Source organism: Cuculus canorus, chromosome 15 (genome assembly GCF_017976375.1).
Source record: "Cuculus canorus isolate bCucCan1 chromosome 15, bCucCan1.pri, whole genome shotgun sequence".
Taxonomy (NCBI): domain Eukaryota; kingdom Metazoa; phylum Chordata; class Aves; order Cuculiformes; family Cuculidae; genus Cuculus; species Cuculus canorus.
Window position 1 is genome coordinate 2,589,453 of NC_071415.1, and position 17,871 is coordinate 2,607,323.

Below are 17,871 nucleotides of genomic sequence, written 5' to 3' on the forward strand. Positions count from 1 at the left end.
TGGTGTTGCTGCAGCCACCACATCCTTCTGTGACCGGTGTCATTTCAGACTGCACGAATCACTGTTCTTCCTTTCTTCATACATTGTATGGCAGTAAAAGTAACTGCCCAAAATAAACTGAGCATCTTCTAGTGCTTTTCATCTGAGTTATAAAATAGAACCTCATGAGGTTCACCAAGTCCAAAGTGCAAGGTCTTACACCTGGGTTGGGGCAATCCGTGGCTTCATTACACAGGATGGGGGAGCAATGTGGTTGAGAGCAGGTGCTGAGGCGAAGGACTGGGGGTGCTGATTGATGAGAAGCTTGACTGAGCTGGCAATGTGCGCTCAAGCCCAGAAAGGCCAACTGTGTCCTGGGCTGCATCAAAAAGCAGCGGGCCAGCGGGGAGGGAGGGGGATTCTTTCCCTCTATTCCTCTCTTGTGAGACTTCATCCGAGTATTGGTGTCCAGTTCTGGAATCCTCAGCGTAAGAAGGAAATGAGCTGTTGGAACAGGGTCCAGAGGAGGCTGCAAGGATGATCCAAGAGCTGGAGCACCTCCCCTACGAGGACAGGCTGAGAGAGTTGGGGTTGTTCAGCCTGGAGGAGAGAAGGCTCTTGAGGAGACCTTATAGCAATGTTCCAGTACCTGAAGGAGCTACAGGAAAGCTGGGGAGGGACTTTTTACAAAGACATGGAGTGATAGGATGAGGGGCAATGGTATAAACTGGAGAGGGGCAGATTTAGACTAGACATAAGGAGGAATTTCTTCTTCAATGAGGGTAGGGAGGCTCTGCCCAGGTTGCCCAGGGAAGTTGTGGCTGCCCATCCCTGGAGATGTTCAGGTCAGTTGGATGGGCCTTGGGCAGCCTGAGCCAGTGGGAGGTGTCCCTGCCCATGGCGAGGGCGTGGAACTAGATGATCCTTAAGGTCCCTTCCAACTCAAATTATTCTATGATTCTATGAATATTTCCTTCCTCCATGGGTGTTACTTTGAAACCTGATTCAGTGCTAAAATGTCCTGTTACCTGTGTAGTGCTGATCACCTGTGGTGAGCAATAGAGAGAAGATAGAAACAAAGAGCCTGAGAAAGGAATTTGGAAATAATAAAGAAAAAAAGCATAAAAGGAGTAAGTGAAGGAAAAGGAAAAGAGGGGAGAAGGAACAGGAACTGAAGAGGAGGACCTAGGCCGTTTGTTTTGCCCAACTCACACCAGCTAGAGATGTGTGCACGGTGATTTGGGCTGGCGAAAGCGAGTTGCCACCCTTTTGTGGGTCACACTGTACACATAACTGTCTTGACCTCCAGTCTCCTGGCAACTTAGAGTGGTGTGCAATCCCTGTGATGTATCCCAGAGGCCAAGGTGGAACCAGGAGTGCCTTCTGCCTTCCTTGGAAGAGCAAGACAGTGGGTTCTACAGAAATGGGAATTAAGAGTTCTTAATCTGGAAAGGCTGCCCTTAGTGCTGTTACTCTTTAGGAGAGGAGTTGGCATCTAGTATTCATCTAGTGGATACGTTGACACCATCTCTGGTTGCACGACCTTAGCTTTACATGGGACGCTTTGCATGGAGTTGTACGCTGTACATCTGCTGTATGGCCAAAGCCGTAAGGAGCTGTTCCTGTGGTGTCTCTGCGGGTACTGAAGTTTGGCCACTAGTCTTTCCTTTGGAGCAAGCTCTCAACTTGTGAGCAGCTGGGACATACGCCTGCAAGCACCTCCAGGTCATCAGCAGCAGAAGAACGCTCAAAACCAGACTCAACTGATGAGGTAGGGAGTACCACATGAAGTCATGCATGTCTTTGCTGGAGCCCTGTCCCTCTCTGGGGAGCCCAAACCACGGATTCTGTGCCTGCACAGCACCTCGGGGTCTTCACTGCACCACCTCATGTTGCCTTCACTGCTCTGCTCCCTGGAGTTTACAGATCTTTGCTCTGCACTCCGTTTATATTAATTATGCCTTTTGCCATATATATGCCTTTCTTCCTAGCCTAGGATATTGCCCACAAAGAGCTTGTGCTGCACCCTGGTGAGCAGTGCTGTGTTATCACAGCTCCCACAAGTTCTTTGCTTTCCCAAGTGCTGCTGCTAACCGAAAACTGCAACCAGTATTTCATTAGCACTTTCCCTAAGAGCAGAATGATTTAAATGCTCCCCTCTTTCATTCAGGTCTTTTGGGGAAAGCTTTCTTGCAGTGACTGCAGAGCGAGAGACTCCAGCAGCAGCAGCAAAGTCAGTGTAACATGAAAAGCAAACACGCAGCACAGTGCATGGAGCAGGGAGAAACGAAGGATCTGAGACAGATATTGAATGCCTTGTGGCCATTACACCAGGAGTCTTATTCTCTGTGGTTCTCCTAGCCTGCGGTACAGACTCCTAGGCAACACTTAAAATAGATTAGCAGCTTTGAAGGCCAAAAGTAACTGTGATTGTTTAGGCTGATTTCCTGAATACCTCAGGTCATGGAGTTTCATCTAACATTCCACTTTCTAGCGTTCAGTCCAGCTCTTCACAGTCCCCCTACTCAAAAGGGTTTGTGGTGTGGCGGGCTCTGAGTGGCTCTAGTTTGGCCACAGAAAGTAGCAGCACATCAGTGAAAAGTGAAAAAAAGATCTCTACACTGTACCTCTTACAGTGACTTGTAACTGGTGTCCCTGGGGCATTAAAAATGCTGTGTAAGTGAAGCCGACGGTTGTCATTGAATATTAAACACTGTCCTTTCTTTTCCTCTGACACTGTTTCTCTTTATCCTGTGTGCAGGAAAGCCAACATCTTTGTTTCTCTGCTGGTGGATGTGGGCGCTGGGGTGTACTGCTTATGTCCTTGCTGTACAGAAAAGAACCGAATTGGGCACCTTGCTGACACTCTGATCCCTGTGGCTGATGTAAGTCTGGCCAAAGCCTTTTCTCTTTCACCTGCTGTGGATACTGATCAGCTCTTGATGCCTGGGGTAGTTGTAAGGCCATACACACAGGGATTTTGGAAAGCATCCTGTCTGAAGTCACACTGTGAATTTCCTTCAAGGATGGTGAAATCTTCAACAGGCCTGCTTGAAAGGAACACAGCTCTGCTTTGTATGTGCAGTGAGTAGTACCAGAAGGCTGCTCCAGCTCCTGAAGTAACAGTTATGGCTTGGACAGAGCTCTGCAGCTGCAGGTGGAGTAGTTATCGAGCCAGAACATTTTTATTCTGGAGTCAACAGGAAGTGTCCTCAAGTTGTTGCTATATGGGGCATTTGGGACAAAAAAAACCCTGTAGCCTGGGTTGAATCTGATAAACTGCTGAAAAGTGAAACTTGATAAGCAGTGCAGGTGTGGGATTTCTTGGGGAAGTCCTAAGGCGTTGGCTAGTCAGGCTACAGACACCTGAAATCCTGCCTAAGAGCTCTGGGGTACAGATGGCAAACTAGGAAAGCTTGCAGTGTTCGGTGATTTTCCCAAACATAATTCCTCTTGCCCACTAAGATCCCTTAGCATCAGCATCAATTCATGAAGGACAGATATGACTCATACTGTCCTGCTTTTCTGGTGGCTCATTTGAGGTTCAGAACTCCAATATGTGTGTTCCGTGGTAGTGGGGAACATATAATGTAATCCAGAGGCTGGAGACCAGCCTGCTCGGCTGAGGTTAGTTCCATTTTAAGAGCTTCTGTGCCCTGGGAATACATGTGCAGCCGGCGCTGAGCAGTGCTGTGCAGCTGCACAGCCTAATCCTTTCTCTGCCCACTTTCCTTTCGTTTCTAGGAGAGAAGGTGTCTCTTTCCATTGATTTCTTTCTAGCAGCTGGAGAGCATCCTCTCTTTGCTCTTTCTTTAGCTTCTTGATTGGGGGGAATTTTATTTGGATTAGAGAATTCCAGCAGCGATTTATTTTTCCTACTTACCCTGTCTTTCTTGGAAAGAGCTCATGTTTCCCTTGATGATGATCTGCTTGGTCCATGTCTAACCCTTTAACCATTACAAGCCATAGGGCTCTGATCATTCCGGTACACGGTATGCGTTCAGAAAGTGTGTATGGAGTGTCCAGCATAGCTGCGGGTCGTGATTAGTGCTATTTTCATTATCTTTCATAGTCAGACTTCTAAGGATTGTGTTTTTTAATGGTTGTTGCAGGCACTATTCAGCAGGAGGCAGGGTAGGAAAGACCACAATCCTTGTAGGACATGTGCTCTTGTATTTGAGCTATAGTCTGAAAATATTTCTCTGAGTCTCATTCCTAAGGTTTTCCCTTACAGATAATCCATCTGGAGAAATTTAAGTTCTCTACAGCTCTCCCTGTGGGGTTACTCTAAGTGTCCAGCTCTCAGAAATCTGATTTCTTAACAAGTCTGCAAGGAAGTGGCTTTTGGCTGCGTTCCTGTTTGCACAGGTGGCTCCAGGAGGGGTACCATCTGCCCAGTGTCTTTGGCAGATGGGCGCTCTCCGTGCTCAAGGTGTACCCAATCCCAGCACCTCTCTGGGATACGCTTGCTTGTGAGAGTTGCTTGGTTCATTCCTCTTTCAGTAATCCAGCTCGTCTGTCACTCAGCTTACACACTATGGTGTCAGTTGTTTTCACCATGTCTCCTGTGAGTGTGGACGTCATTGCCGTGCTGTCACCAGGAGCTGTTTACTTGCTTTCTTGGAACTGCGAACTCCTCCTTGTATGAGTGGCCCAGCAGCCAGTCAGGGCCTTTCTTCTCTGCTTCTCCAAGCTTATCAGTTCAGGCCACTCACAACTCTTCATACTTTCCAGCCTTACTTTCTTCTTTCAAGCATGTTAGATAGTGGACATAAAATCGTTTGGAGTCCTTTTCCTGCCTTCGGTGGGCATTGATTTGTGTGCGTTATGTGCAGGCCTTAAAAAATGCAGCTCTGGGTGATCCCAAAATACACTGATGACTTCAGCGTGTGGCGTGCAAGCCAACACCACTTCTCCAGTATGACAGCAAAATCTCCCCTCAGCCATTTAGCAGTAGGTTTCCTCTTTACTGCTGAGTGTCCATCTGGTATGCATTATCCCCATCACTTGGCCTTTCTCGAGTGCTTCTGTGCTGCCAAGTGCAGTAATGCAAACTTTCCCATGTGCAGAATGAACTGCTTTTCCTTCCCTAACACTCCTCAGTCTTCTGCTTTTGGTATGTGCCCCAGATCTGACGGTGACATTGACCTTACATCTCTGTGTCTATTAGTAAAGAGATGACACCAAGCTGAGTGGTGCAGTTGTCACACCAGAAGGACAGGATGTCATCCATTGGGACCTGGACAAGCTGGAGAAGTGGGGCTGTGTGAACCTTATGAGGTTCAACAAGGCCAAGTGCAAGGTCCTATACCTGGGTCGGGGCAGTACGCAGTTTCAGAACAGAACAGGTGAACAATGTTATTGAGAGCAGCGCTGAGGAGAAGGCCTCGAGTTGGTGATTGCTGAGAAGCTCAACATGAGCCCTCAGCGTGTGCTCACACAGCCAGCCATGTCCTGGGCTGCTTCCAAAAAAGCATGGCCAGCAGGGCGAGGAATTCTGCCCCTCTATTCCTCTCTTGTGAGACCTCATCTGGAGAACTCTGTCCAGTTCTGGAATCCTCAACCTAAGAAGGATATGGAACTATTGGAGCAAGTCTAGAAAACGCCACAGAGATGATCCAAGGGCTCTGGGGAAGTTGGGGAGGGACTTTTTCCAAGCGCCTGGAGTGACAGGACAAGGCAGACTGGCTTTAAATTAGAAGAGGGAAGATTTAGATTACACATTAAGAAGAAATTCTTCATTTTCTAAAATGAGGGTGGGGAGGCCCTGGCCCAGGTTGCCCAGAGCAGTGGTGGCTGCCCCATCCCTGGAGGTGTTCAAGGCCAGGTTTGATGGGGCTTGGAGCCCCTGATCCAGTGGGAGCTGTCCCTGCCCATGGCAGGAGGTGGAACTGGATGGGCTTTGAGGTCCCTTCCAACCCATTCTGTGATTATTTATTATAAAGATATATGCATAACCTTATTTTAACCTTATTGATTTGATTTGTTTTTATATTGACAAGCTGACCTTATATAACACATAACCTTAGTGGTTCGATTGATTGATTTTTATATTGACAAACTCGTAGCTGTGTGGGGACTGGATGCTGTGCTCGTTTGTTTTCCCAGCAAACCTCCCTCTGGAAGGAAGCATATGCAGGTAGGTTATTTTGGCGCTCGACAACTGCCAGGGTCACGAGCTCAGCCTGCTGACGTGGGATCAAGCCGCATTCCCTGGCCGTCATACGTCCTCCTCCAATATAATGGTTGACAAATCAGCACTTAGCTGGCAATTGTTGACGAGGCACAAGACACCACTGAGTGCAGCTCCCACATTCCCAGCGTGATGCACTGCGCAGTGCTGACTGTAATAACAAGTTCCTTTGTCAGTAAAGGAGGCAGCTGTGAATCAGAGGCACCTAGGGAGGAACTGGCAAGTAGCTGTGCAGCGTGAAGGGCTGATTTCGGGAGCAGGCTTTCAAATCCAAGAATGGAAAATGTGAATAATCTTCTCTCTGTAGGTGCCCTCACAACTCCTACCCTCCTCCTTCATCTCCATCCCACCAGGCTTCACAGTGCTCGTCCTTGGTTTTGCCTTTCATGAGACAGCCTTCTTTCAAAAATACCCTATTCAAAGTGGTACATTTGTCTGTTTTAAAAACAAGAATTGCTTAGAAACCATCTTATTTGTTTCTTCTTCACCTCTTTCATCCTTGCTGATCTTTCTTAAGTTGTAATCTCTCTGAAACAGTTAAATATTTATCATAGATTGTGCCTCTAAAAACGTTACTGGGGCTTAGAGATAACTGGATGTAAGCTGCAGTTCAGTCATGTTCAGCTAATCCATAAACAAAGCCAGCAGAGAGGAGCTTCCTGAGCGGTATTCTTAGATGTTTATTTGTAAAATAGTCTAAGTTAGAGTCCAGACACCTGCAACAGACACAGGGCAAATGGCTGGTGGGGAGCGCTTTGGCTCTGCTTTCTCTGACTTGCAGAAGGTGCTCCACTTGGGAAGCTTGCCCTGTGTTCCCCGGTGCCCTCCCGCAGCACACTGTGAGTCCTGCTCCATTGGTGTCACGTCACCATTCGACCCTCTGTGTACGGAGACTAGAAGAGCAGCCCAGTAAAGACAGCACAGTCATCTCCTCCAACCCCTGTTAGTGTTGATCTTCAGCTGGTAATGTCCTGCACCTCATTATGAAACCCTTCCCATTGCCTATATCTCATTGATGAACGCTGCTCAAATCCAGTTTTCGTGACTGCAGCAGGAGAACCACACTTCCGGTCACCTTTTCTGGTTCTGCTTGTATTGATCAGTCCTAAAATGTTTGCCTGGAAAATAACCTGCAAGGTTGTGCCCTAGGACTGTGTTTTGAAATGCCCTGCCCAGCTAACGAGCAGCAGGCAAAGGCACCTTCCCCAAGCAGAATTCAGGAGGCCCTCTCAGCCTGACAGCCTCCAGAAGGACTCACTGCTGGAGAAGAGCCCGGCTGGAGGATGCTTTCAAGCATCTAAATATTTCATTGAAATCCCCAAATGCTTTTTCTGAGTTACGAATCCAACGTTTTAAATATTAAACCCCGTCTATTTATAAAGTAGCAAACACTTCTCAGCCATAGAGGTGAGATCCGCAGGCTCAAATCCATTCTGACTTGCAGAGAGACAGAGGGAAAACGAATGAAATGAAAAGACAGTCCTTTTGGAGAAGTTGAAGATGGAGCCCTTACTTTTCGCTGCTAAGCTAAAAGTAAATGTTTGCAAACTCATTTTGCAAAGATCCTGTTGGTTAGTTAATAAAATGTAATCATTCCCTGGAAATAATTTCCCCTTAGGGGAATTATCCATATGAATTATGGGAAAAGTAGGCTACAGTGCATCAGCTTTATGTAGCATGGCTGGATTCTTCATCTAGGGATGCGGAGATGATGTGAGGGCTGGAGCACCTGCTGCATGAGGACAGGCTGAGAGAGTTGGGATTGTCCAGCCTGGAGAAGAGAAGGATACGGGAAAACTTAGAACAGCTTCCAGTACTGACAGGGGCTCCAGAAAAGCTGGGGAGGGGCTCTGGATCAGGGAGTGCAGGGATAGGACAAGGGGGAATGGTTTTGAGCTGAAAGAGGGGTGATTGAGATGAGATCTTAGGAAGAAATGGCTTTTTCTGAGCATGGGGAGGCCCTGGCCCATGTTGTCCAGAGCAGTGGTGGCTGCCCCATCCCTGGGGGTGTTCAAGGCCAGGTTGGATGGGGCTTTGATCCTCCTGATCCAGTGGGAGGTGTCCCTGCCCATGGCAGCAGGTTGGAACTGGGTGGGCTTTGAGGTCCCTTCGGACCCAAACCATTCTGTGATTCTAGAATTTCTGATGTAACCAGCTGTCTGGGTGGGTTTTTTGCATTGGTTTGCAGGATGTGGTGAGACCACTTGGCAGGAGGCAGCATGTGTGGTGCCCCGGACCTGCTCGGTGTGGTAGCAGGCTTTTATCTCAAGCGTGTTCTTCTGTGTGTTTGCAGCACGTCGCTGAAGAGCTCCAGAACCTGCTCCAGTGGCTGATGGGAGCACCAGCTGGACTGAAAATGAACCGAGCTTTGGATCAGGTTTTGGGCCGCTTCTTTCTTTACCACATCCATCTTTGGATTAGTAAGTGCAGTTGTTTAACTTTTCTGCCTCCCTCCCGAGCATTTAATGTTTGCCTAGAGGTGAATAACGAAGCAAAATGCACTACTACAAGTACCAACTTGACTGTGAGTCTTCCTGCTGTGGGAATACAAGCCAAAGTTGGATTCCCACACACAGAAGTCACGTGCGTTAAATAAAGTGCTTGTACTGATGCTCTGCAAGATGTTCAGGTTAGGACAGAGCATCCTTACTCAGTGCCTTTAGCAGTGAGCGCCCAGGGGAAGGTGTTGGGCCTCATAGAGGCTTTCAGAGGCTTCACCGTGGAAGAGGCAGCTGATAGGACAGGGATGAGAAGCATGCTCTGGGGATGCAGATGCCAACCCTGTCTTGTCACTGACTCCAATGTGGTGCAATTTCCTCATTTCAAGTCCCTCCTTGAAGTAAGACACCCTGCTTCTCCTTGATAATGTCCTGAGTATAGTCATGAGGGACGTGAACTTTGTAGTTCTTATACTGATTTACTTTGCTCAGCAGTCAAATATGGTCTTATTTGTCTGACCTTCCTCTGCTTTAGTGATGAAAGAGACTGTGTGCATCCACATAGTTGTATTTTACAAAAGCCGTACAGGATAGCTTTGTTGGAATAAGAAGAATAGGGGAATTGTTCTAATACAGGCTGATGTTTGCGGTTAAAACTGTAATTAGGAACCTGGACACAAATCATAGAACCATAGAATGGTTTGGGTTGAAGAGACCTCAAAGCCCATCCAGTTCCACCCCCTGCCATAGGCAGGGGCACCTCCCACTGGATCAGGGGCTCCAAGTCCCATCCAACCTGGCCTGGAACCCCTCCAGGGATGGGGCAGCCACCACTTCTCTGGGCAACCTAGGCCAGGGCCTCCCCACCCTCATCATAAAGTATTTCTTCCTAATGTCTAATCTAAATCTTACCCCTTCCAATTTAAAGCCATTCCCCTTTGACCTATCACTCCACGCCCTTGTAAAAAAGTCCCTCCTCAGCTTTCTGGGAGCCTCTTTCAGTTCTGGAAGCTGCTCTAACGTTTCCAGGGGCCTTCTCCAGGCTGAACAACCCAAACTCTCTCAGCCTGTCCTTGTACAGGTGGTGGTCCAACCCTTGGATCATCTTTGTGCCCTCCTATGGATTTGCTCTGATACTTCTATCTCCTTCTTATGTTGAGGATTCCAGAACTGGACGCAAGGCTCTAGGTGGGGTCTCACCAGAGCAGAGCAGAGGGGCAGAATCCCCTCCGTCTTTGGATGCAGCCCAGGATACGGTTCTAGAAATCTAGAAAAGCAAATCACACATGTAGCAAGGTCACTGCTCTGTTCAAGCTGAGCGTGTCCTCCCCTTTCTCACAAAGCTGGACAGAAGCTTGGGGGGCAAGAGTTTTTGTTGGCCCTCCTGAAGAGCAGGTGGCATTTAAATGAGTTTTCCAGTTTTGCTTCCATGATGAAGCTGTGATTCCTGGAGCAATGTTCTGGGTGGGGAGAATCATTCTGTTGAGAATGTCACCTGGAAGATGACTCCTGTTGTCTGATACTGACCCTTTGCAATGTCCACTAGGCTACATCCACCTGCTGTCCCCGTTCATTGAGATGATCCTCTGGTACGTTGGTCTGTCAGCCTGTCTGGGCCTGACTGTGGTGCTCTGCATCCTCTCCGACATCATTGCACTTTTGACCTTCCACATCTACTGCTTCTACGTCTACGGAGCCAGGTGAGTTAATCTCTCTTGGTTGTGGTTGGGGTGTGTTTGGAGAGAAGGGACACTAAGTACTTTAGTAGGACACAGCTTTATTTTGTGAAGTATTCAGTGCTGGTGTAGTTCCCTTGAATTCACGGTTTAGCCAGCAGTTAATTTATTGCGTTCTTTGATGCACTTAGAAGTGATGGCCAGAGAAACGCAAGCAACTTTAAATATTTATTGTGTCAGTGACCTGGAAAACTAAAACTGTGTGGCAGGAAGAAAAAAAAACTAAAACTGTGTGGCAGGACAAGAAGGCAGAAGACAAAAAATGGTTCATCCCCTCACTTCAATTCAGCCTTATAGTAGTCTCTTCCACATAGTTTTGAGAGGAGCTGGAGGGGAGGAGGAGGAAAGGGGAGCCCTTGTACTTCTGGAGAAGGCCCCATGTCCAAGCCTCTGCCTTGCTTCAGGGGTTCTGGTCTGCACTGTGGAGCACAGATAGTAGGTTTAGGATTACAGCATGGCTGTGACACCCTCGTAGTGTCATTGTCTGGAGCTACTGCAGGACCTCACAGCCTGAGAGCCAGGCAGAGGCTCCGAGGGAGCGTGTAGGAGTGCAGGGGGCACTGGGCACATCCGGGGCATGGCAGGGTTCCAGTGCAAATGGTGCCCACCAACATGCTCTGTTCCTGCCCTTGGTTAACACGTGCTGCAGCAAGACAACATGCAGGCCACTGAGAATGGCTACTCTTCTGAGGAAATGAGAGTTGAGGTGATAAATAAAGAACTTTTCGCTTATGAAGTTCAGGACGGTTATCTTTCCTCCCAAGGCTGAGAGTAGAGGGCTCTACACTGCAAACAGTGGAAGCAATAGTAGAATTGCAGTTATGGTAGTTATTAGGGAATGGTTAGAAATATTGAGATATGATTTATGAATGGTACCTGTTGTGAGGATGGGGCTTACACCTGAAATCAGTGCTGTCAGTAATGGAGGGTCTCCTCCCAACACCTCTAATGACTGGAATTTCTGTTTGGGGCTGTCAGGAGTGGCCTTGCTCCTCCTAATTGTGCAGAGTGGAAACAGGAAAAGCATTTTCTCAGCTTATTGCTTTTCCCTTGTGAGCCGCAGGGAGCCAGCCTCCCTGCCTCGGCTGTTCCTTAGAATTGGAGAGCAGCTATTTGTTATCTCACCGCTGGCACCAAATGCCCCTGCTGTGCCAGGTGCCCCCGTGGAAAGCAGTAATCGCCCATCAACACAGCCATGACAACACCTTGTGTTTCTGCAGCTGGTGGAAGAGTTTGCTGGCTCAGGTGCTGGTGAAGCCCGAGATTCCCTTCTGAAATAAACCACAGAGTGAAACGAGAGCAGACAAGTCTGTGCAGGCGTCCAGGGAAGGTGGAGTGGGTGCTGCAGCAGGAACACCCACTTTGTGCCCTGTCAGGGAGTGCGGGGAATGTGTGGCCTCATTCAGAGCCACGGGGAAGGCGTGTACAATCTGGAGGAGTTGTCCTGGGTGCTCTCCTGCCTAGGTATTGGTGCTCTGAGCTGTGCCTGCCAGTCTGGGGGCACCCTGCCAGTTCCTTGAAGCAGTTGGTGTTCCTCAAACCAGATTCTTGTCCAAGAGAACACTCCTTGCCTTTGCTTTCACAACAGTGCCTTGAAATCTGAGCAGCCTCCACGCCTTAACTAGGCTGGTTAACCAGCCTGGCTTTTGTAGCTCAGGCTTTCTCAGGCTCTGTTCTTGCCCCACAGGCTGGTTGTGTCCCCTTTCTCTACATCCCTGTAGTAAGCTTGCAGATATCACCTAGCTGGGTGGAAGTGTCGATCTGCTTGAGGGCAGGAAGGCTCTGAAGAGGCATCTGAACAGGCTGGATCCATGGGCTGAGACCAACAGTGTGAGGTTCAACAAGGCCAAGTGCCGAGTCCTGCACTTGTGACACAGCAACCTTGTGCAGCTCCAGGCTTGGGGAGGAGCATCTGGAAAGCTGCCTGACAGAGAAGAACCTGGGAGTGTTGGCGGACAGCAGCTGAGCATGAGCCAGCAGTGGCCCAGGTGGCCAAGAAGGCCAATGGCGTCTTGGCTTGTATGAGAAACAGCGTGACCAGCAGGTCCAGAGAGGGGATTCTGCCGCTGGACTCAGCACTGGTGAGGCTGCACCTCGAATCCTGGGTTCAGTTTTTGGCCCCTCACTACAAGAAACACCTTGAGGGGCTGGAGTGCGTCCAGAGAAGGGGAACAGAGCTGGTGAAGGGGCTGAAGAACAAGGGTTATGAGGAGCAGGTGAGGGAGCTGGGGTTGTTTAGCCTGGAGAAGAGGAGGCTGAGGGGAGACCTCATCACTGTCTACAATGCCCGAAAGGAGGTTGTAGAGAGGTAGGTGTTGGTCTCTTCACCCAAGTGATAAGTGATAGGATGAGAGGGAATGGCCTCAAGTTGCACCAGTGCAGGTTCAGATTGGACATTAGGAAAAATTTCCTCACTGAAAGGGTTACCAGGCACTGGAATGGCAGCCCAGGGAGGTGATCGAGTCACCATTCTTGGAGGTGTTTAAAAGACAGGGAGATGAGGTGCTTAGGGATATGGTTTAGTAGTAGACAGGTACAGTTGGACTTGATGATCTCAAAGATCTTTTCCAACCTAGGGATTCTATGATTCTACGTTGGACACTGCTGCCAAGGGCTCTTTGTGCCTCTTCTCCGTGCCAGGAGCTCTTTCTTGCTCTTGGCTATTCCATAGGTGTCTCTATTTCCCACCCCTTGTCATCCCAAGCTTCCCTCACTGTTGCCGTTTTTCTGGGAGGGAAGTAGCTCCAAGTGTCGAAGCACTGAGTTATGAAAGCCTAAGGAAGGGATGTGGAAGGGTTTCTACCAGCCACTTAGTTGCTGTCTTCCCACTCTTAGGGAAGTTGGAAGCGGGATTTACTGAAGAAGGCGCAGGGGCTCCAGTCCTCATCCTGGCCTCTCGGTGCCTTGAGGGTGGAATTGAATTGCATTGACTCAAGTGTAAGTGGTGAGACCTTGGCTGCTTCTGTCGTGGAAGGGCTGTGAAGCAAGGGAAAGGGGCAAATCTAAACTGGAGAGACAGAGGTGAGCTGTGGGGAATGAGCATACTGCTGCTTCTGCTGCAGGAAAGGTGGTGACTTGGGGCTGGTGATTGCTGCTGCTCACAGAGCCCCCCTCCAGCAGCACTTTTCATTTCCCATATGCCAACGTCTTCATCAGCAAGAGAGAAATGGAGAGCTTTGACGCAGCCCTGGGACACGGCGTGTCTGTTCCCATCTGTGGTCTGGAGCTGTATGCAGCAGCCTGTGCTGCCCGTGCCCAAATACGGTTGACTGAGCAATTTGTATTTTATCTTCATCATTCTTGCACTGATTTCTTTTGCCGCCCTGAGTGAGTGGGTGCAGGGTGCAGCAATGACAGCTGTTTTGTGTTGAAGCTCGGGAACTCACAGTTCTGATGCACAGCATCTTCTCTTTGCTCAGGCTCTACTGCCTGAAGATTTACGGCCTGTCATCCCTCTGGCGCTTGTTCCGTGGGAAGAAGTGGAACGTCCTACGGCAACGGGTGGATTCTTGCTCCTATGACTTGGACCAGGTAGTGTTGCAGTGCCAGGGCCTCGCTGCAGGACGCTACCTACGGGCAATGTGATCCTGTCCTGCTGGGCTAATCGTGGAATCAAAGAATGTCATGAAGAGACGTTAAATCCCATCCAGCTCCAACACCCTGCCATGGACAGGGACACCTCCCACTGGACCAGGTTGCTCAAAGTCCCATCCAACCTGGCCTTGAACCCTTCCAGGGATGGGGCAGCCACCACTGCTCTGGGCAAACTGGGCCAGGGCCTCCCCACCCTTGTAGCAAAACATTTCTTCCTAAGATCTCATCTCAATCTCCCCTCTTTCAGCTCAAAACCGTTCCCACTCATCCTGTCCCTGCACTCCCTGATCCAGAGCCCCTCCCCAGCTTTCCTGGAGCCCCTTTCGGTACTGGGAGCTGCTTTAAGGTCTCCCCAGATCCTTCTCTTCTCCAGGCTGAATAATATTGAGAGAGGAGCCAAGGGAGGCTCTGCAGTGTCCAGACAAGTGTATTCTGCAGCACTCTGCAGCCGTGGCTCTTCAGTCAAGCCCTGGGCTCTGCTGCGCTGCAGCACCCCTGCGCTTCTCTGCATGTTCAAGAGGCCTCAGTCTGGCAAGTGCTGAGCACCTGAAGGCAGCTGGTGAGCTTCAGTGGGTGCTGCAGATGCTCACAGCTCCTGGAGCCACAGGATTGGGTGTGGGGGAGGGAGGCGGTGTAAAAGTGGTGCCCAGCAGTGTTGCCACAGTAACAGCCGTGCCAGCGTTTCTATTAAAAGGCCCTGTTCCATTCACGCTGTGCTGGAGGCTGGCCCACACGTTCTCTCTCAAGCAGCAGAGGCAGTTTTTTGTCCAATGCTGTAAGCTCTTTTTAATTTCTGAAATGCCATGCAGAAGTTCAGCAGAGCCTGAACAACTCCGCACCGGCAGCTGCAAACATCACTAAAATAACATAGTGATATTGGGTAACTTCCAGGGCCGGTGCCTCTCTCTTGATAACCTCAAACTTCTTACGCCACAGTGGAGGAGTTGTTTTCCTGTTTCTTTGGTGATGGAAAAGTGCCTCCATGCCAGCAAAGCGGTTTGCGTCAGGGCTCGGTCCTTGTGTGCTTTGAGGAGAATTGGTTTGGCACCTTAGGCTTCGTCCTGCTGCTCCAAAGGCCTGTGGGAATGATGTCATTGGCCTGGGTGGGAGTAGACATTCAAAGCAGACTTTGAAAGACTTTTGGAGATGTTAGGCAACTGCAGCAGAGTGACAGGAAGGGAGAAACAACTGCTGTGAAGAGAATCGGTTGGGGAATGCTCTGTTTCTGCCTGTGGGAGTGAAGCTGGGGAGTGGGTCCACCTCTGTGACAAGCCGATTTGGGTTATTGTCTTTCATAATAAACCATGGCTAGGATCTCTTTTGCCGAAACAGCAGAGCTGTGCTCCTGTGGGCTCTGCGTACTGGAAGTGGTGACTGAAAACTGAAGAGTCACATCGCTGTTTGTCACAACTCTGCATTTCTCCCAGTTGGAATTAGTTATGCTGACACCAACTGGGCTGGCCCAGACTAAAAATAACTTTTCCTGTGGGCAGTGAACTTAATGACACCTGCTTTCCTATGGATTTTCCTCCCTCATCATCTGAATATTGCTCCCTCCACCCCAGTAACTCCAACTTCTCTCTCTTTCTCAGTTTCCCACCAAGAAAGAGGCACAAGTTGTGTGCTGGACTGGCTGCTGTTCCGGGGAATATATATCAACCACATTTTGTCAGCTTTTCCCCTTGTTCTGCTGAAACAAGGAAAAACGAAAGTACTTCTCACTTCTCTGTAAAATCTCCTACCAAATTCCTACTTCTTTGTACCCTTCCATCTTTTCCTGGTAAAAAACTAACCAACGGCTTTAAAACTTGCGTGGATGGGGAGGGGACAAAGAGCCGAATCCTGTCCATCCTGTTTCATAAGGAAGTTGGTCTGTAAGTGGAGGTCTTGAGTATTGGCTATAAAGGAAAAAACGCTGTCAGAATCTGGCTTATTTATCTATTCAGCTTATTTATCTATCCAGCTTATTAGCTTTATACGTAATAAGGAGCCTTCTGAAAAGGTACTGAAAATATTCAAGGTAACAGCATTATACACAGAAGTACAAAAATAAATTAAAGAGCCTTGCAAATTTCATCATCTCATAGTTTCCTATGGTTTTATTTTATTTTATGCTCTGCTAATGATTGTTTGTGTTTCCTTTCTCCTAGTTATTTATTGGCACTTTGCTGTTTACAATCCTGCTGTTCCTCCTGCCTACGACTGCGCTGTATTATTTGGTGTTTACTCTGGTAAGATTCAGCCCTCGAAGCCAGTGAGAGAGAAAAAATAAGGGTTCCTGGTCATTGACCGACAAAGCAAATATAAATTTGCCTGAGTGTCCCAGGGGGGTTTGACACACAGGCCGTGTAGGCCAGGCAAGTGGAATTCAGGATACAATTAGACATTAGGATGGAATTCTTCACAATGAGGGTGGGGAGGCCCTGGCCCAGGCTGCCCAGAGCAGTGGTGGCTGCCCCATCCCTGGAGGTGTTCCAGGCCAGGTTGGATGGGGCTTGGAGCCCCTGATCCAGTGGGAGGTGTCCCTGCCCATGGCATGTGTCAACTGGATGGGCTTTGAGATCCCTTCCAACCCAAACCATTCTGTGATCCTATGATACGCGTTTGTGTTTCTCCAAAGGGAATTCCCAGCGAACACCAGTCAGCAGGACAAACTGTTCCCTTCTCTTTGGCTCAGAAGTCATTTCCATCCCCCGTCTGGGGTGACAGCCTCTCTAGTTTGATCCAGAACATTTATTACAGGCAATGATCTCTCTGTGTTCAGTGCTTTCAGGCAGGCTCTGCTTAAAGGGTTGGATTTCTTCATTTGTCTTTTCTTCCTCCAACATGTCCAGTCCTCTCTGAGCTATGCCTAGAGCAAAGTTTTCCACAGACAGTGGCCATCACATGGCTTCAACATCTTTTTTGAGCCCTCTCGTTTCGGATAAGCTTGGCAGCAAAACTAAATGCAGCCTGACAAAAGGAGGTGCTTTAGTCAGGAGACAGAAAACACAGAGCAGGAAGCTCTTTTCTGACTGCTTTGCTCTCGCTTAGATGCTCACTGTGGGGTTTCTTCAGGCAGAAATCAGCTACTGCAGTTCTCTGTAAGAGAAAAATTTACATTCAGTGATATGCAGTGACAGGTTTTACTGGAGAGGGGAGCCTGGATTCTCCTATATAGACCGTGGCCATTGAAAGTGGAATAGCTCTCGTATCCTTGCAGGTCACACAGCCTCTCCAACCATAGGAGATTCATTTCAATTGCACCCCTAAGCTAAGATTGTTTAGGAACCTCATGCAGGATCTGGATGCCCTGCAACCGTAGACATTAAACCCCTTAGGAGGCTTAGCTTAGCACACAACAATGTCAGTTTGCAGACCTCATGAATTTCAGGTGTTGCAGCTCCTGTTTCTCCAAGATTTTCTTATTGAACTTTTTCTCTGCAGCTCCGTTTGCTGGTGGTGATTGTGCAAGGCCTGATACACTTGCTAGTTGACCTGATTGACTCTCTGCCTCTTTATTCAATCATCCTTCGGCTCTGCAGGTCTTACAGACTCGCAGGTAAGTCCTTCAGCACTGCACGTGCAGAAAGTCCAGGACTTTGCATTGTGCATTGAATTTTGATGCAATGTGTAGTGGCTTCTGAATGGAAAGATACCCAAGGCTCATATTGTGCAGTTGTCCATTCTGTTAACCAGTTGCTGCAAGAAATGGGATGGGGATGGCAATGGAAAGAAGTTTGATGCTGAGGCAGAATCAGGAGCATCTTTACAAAGCCTGTGGCAATGAAAACTGACATCCAAACAAGCACCGTATAATGAGTTGATCCTTTGATTCCAGTTCTAGCGTACCAGCTCAGGTAATGCTTCTGAGAGTTAAAGAAGCTGTTAACCTTGTGGGTTGGGCTCTGGAACAAAACATATTACAAAAATTACAGAAACAGTAGGAAAA

At 48.7% G+C, this 17,871-nt stretch overlaps 1 protein-coding gene across 1 annotated transcript in view; it reads left to right on the top strand.

Moving 5' to 3' along the window:
- The window catches only part of PIGQ (phosphatidylinositol glycan anchor biosynthesis class Q), a 37,513-nt gene that overhangs the window by 10,450 nt on the left and 9,192 nt on the right, over positions 1-17,871 (top strand). The window contains 8 exon segments of the mRNA XM_054080802.1: positions 1,616-1,684; positions 1,686-1,750; positions 2,741-2,864; positions 8,466-8,592; positions 10,157-10,310; positions 13,766-13,877; positions 16,091-16,171; positions 17,367-17,481. Of these exon segments, the coding sequence (XP_053936777.1) occupies positions 1,616-1,684; positions 1,686-1,750; positions 2,741-2,864; positions 8,466-8,592; positions 10,157-10,310; positions 13,766-13,877; positions 16,091-16,171; positions 17,367-17,481 (847 nt within the window).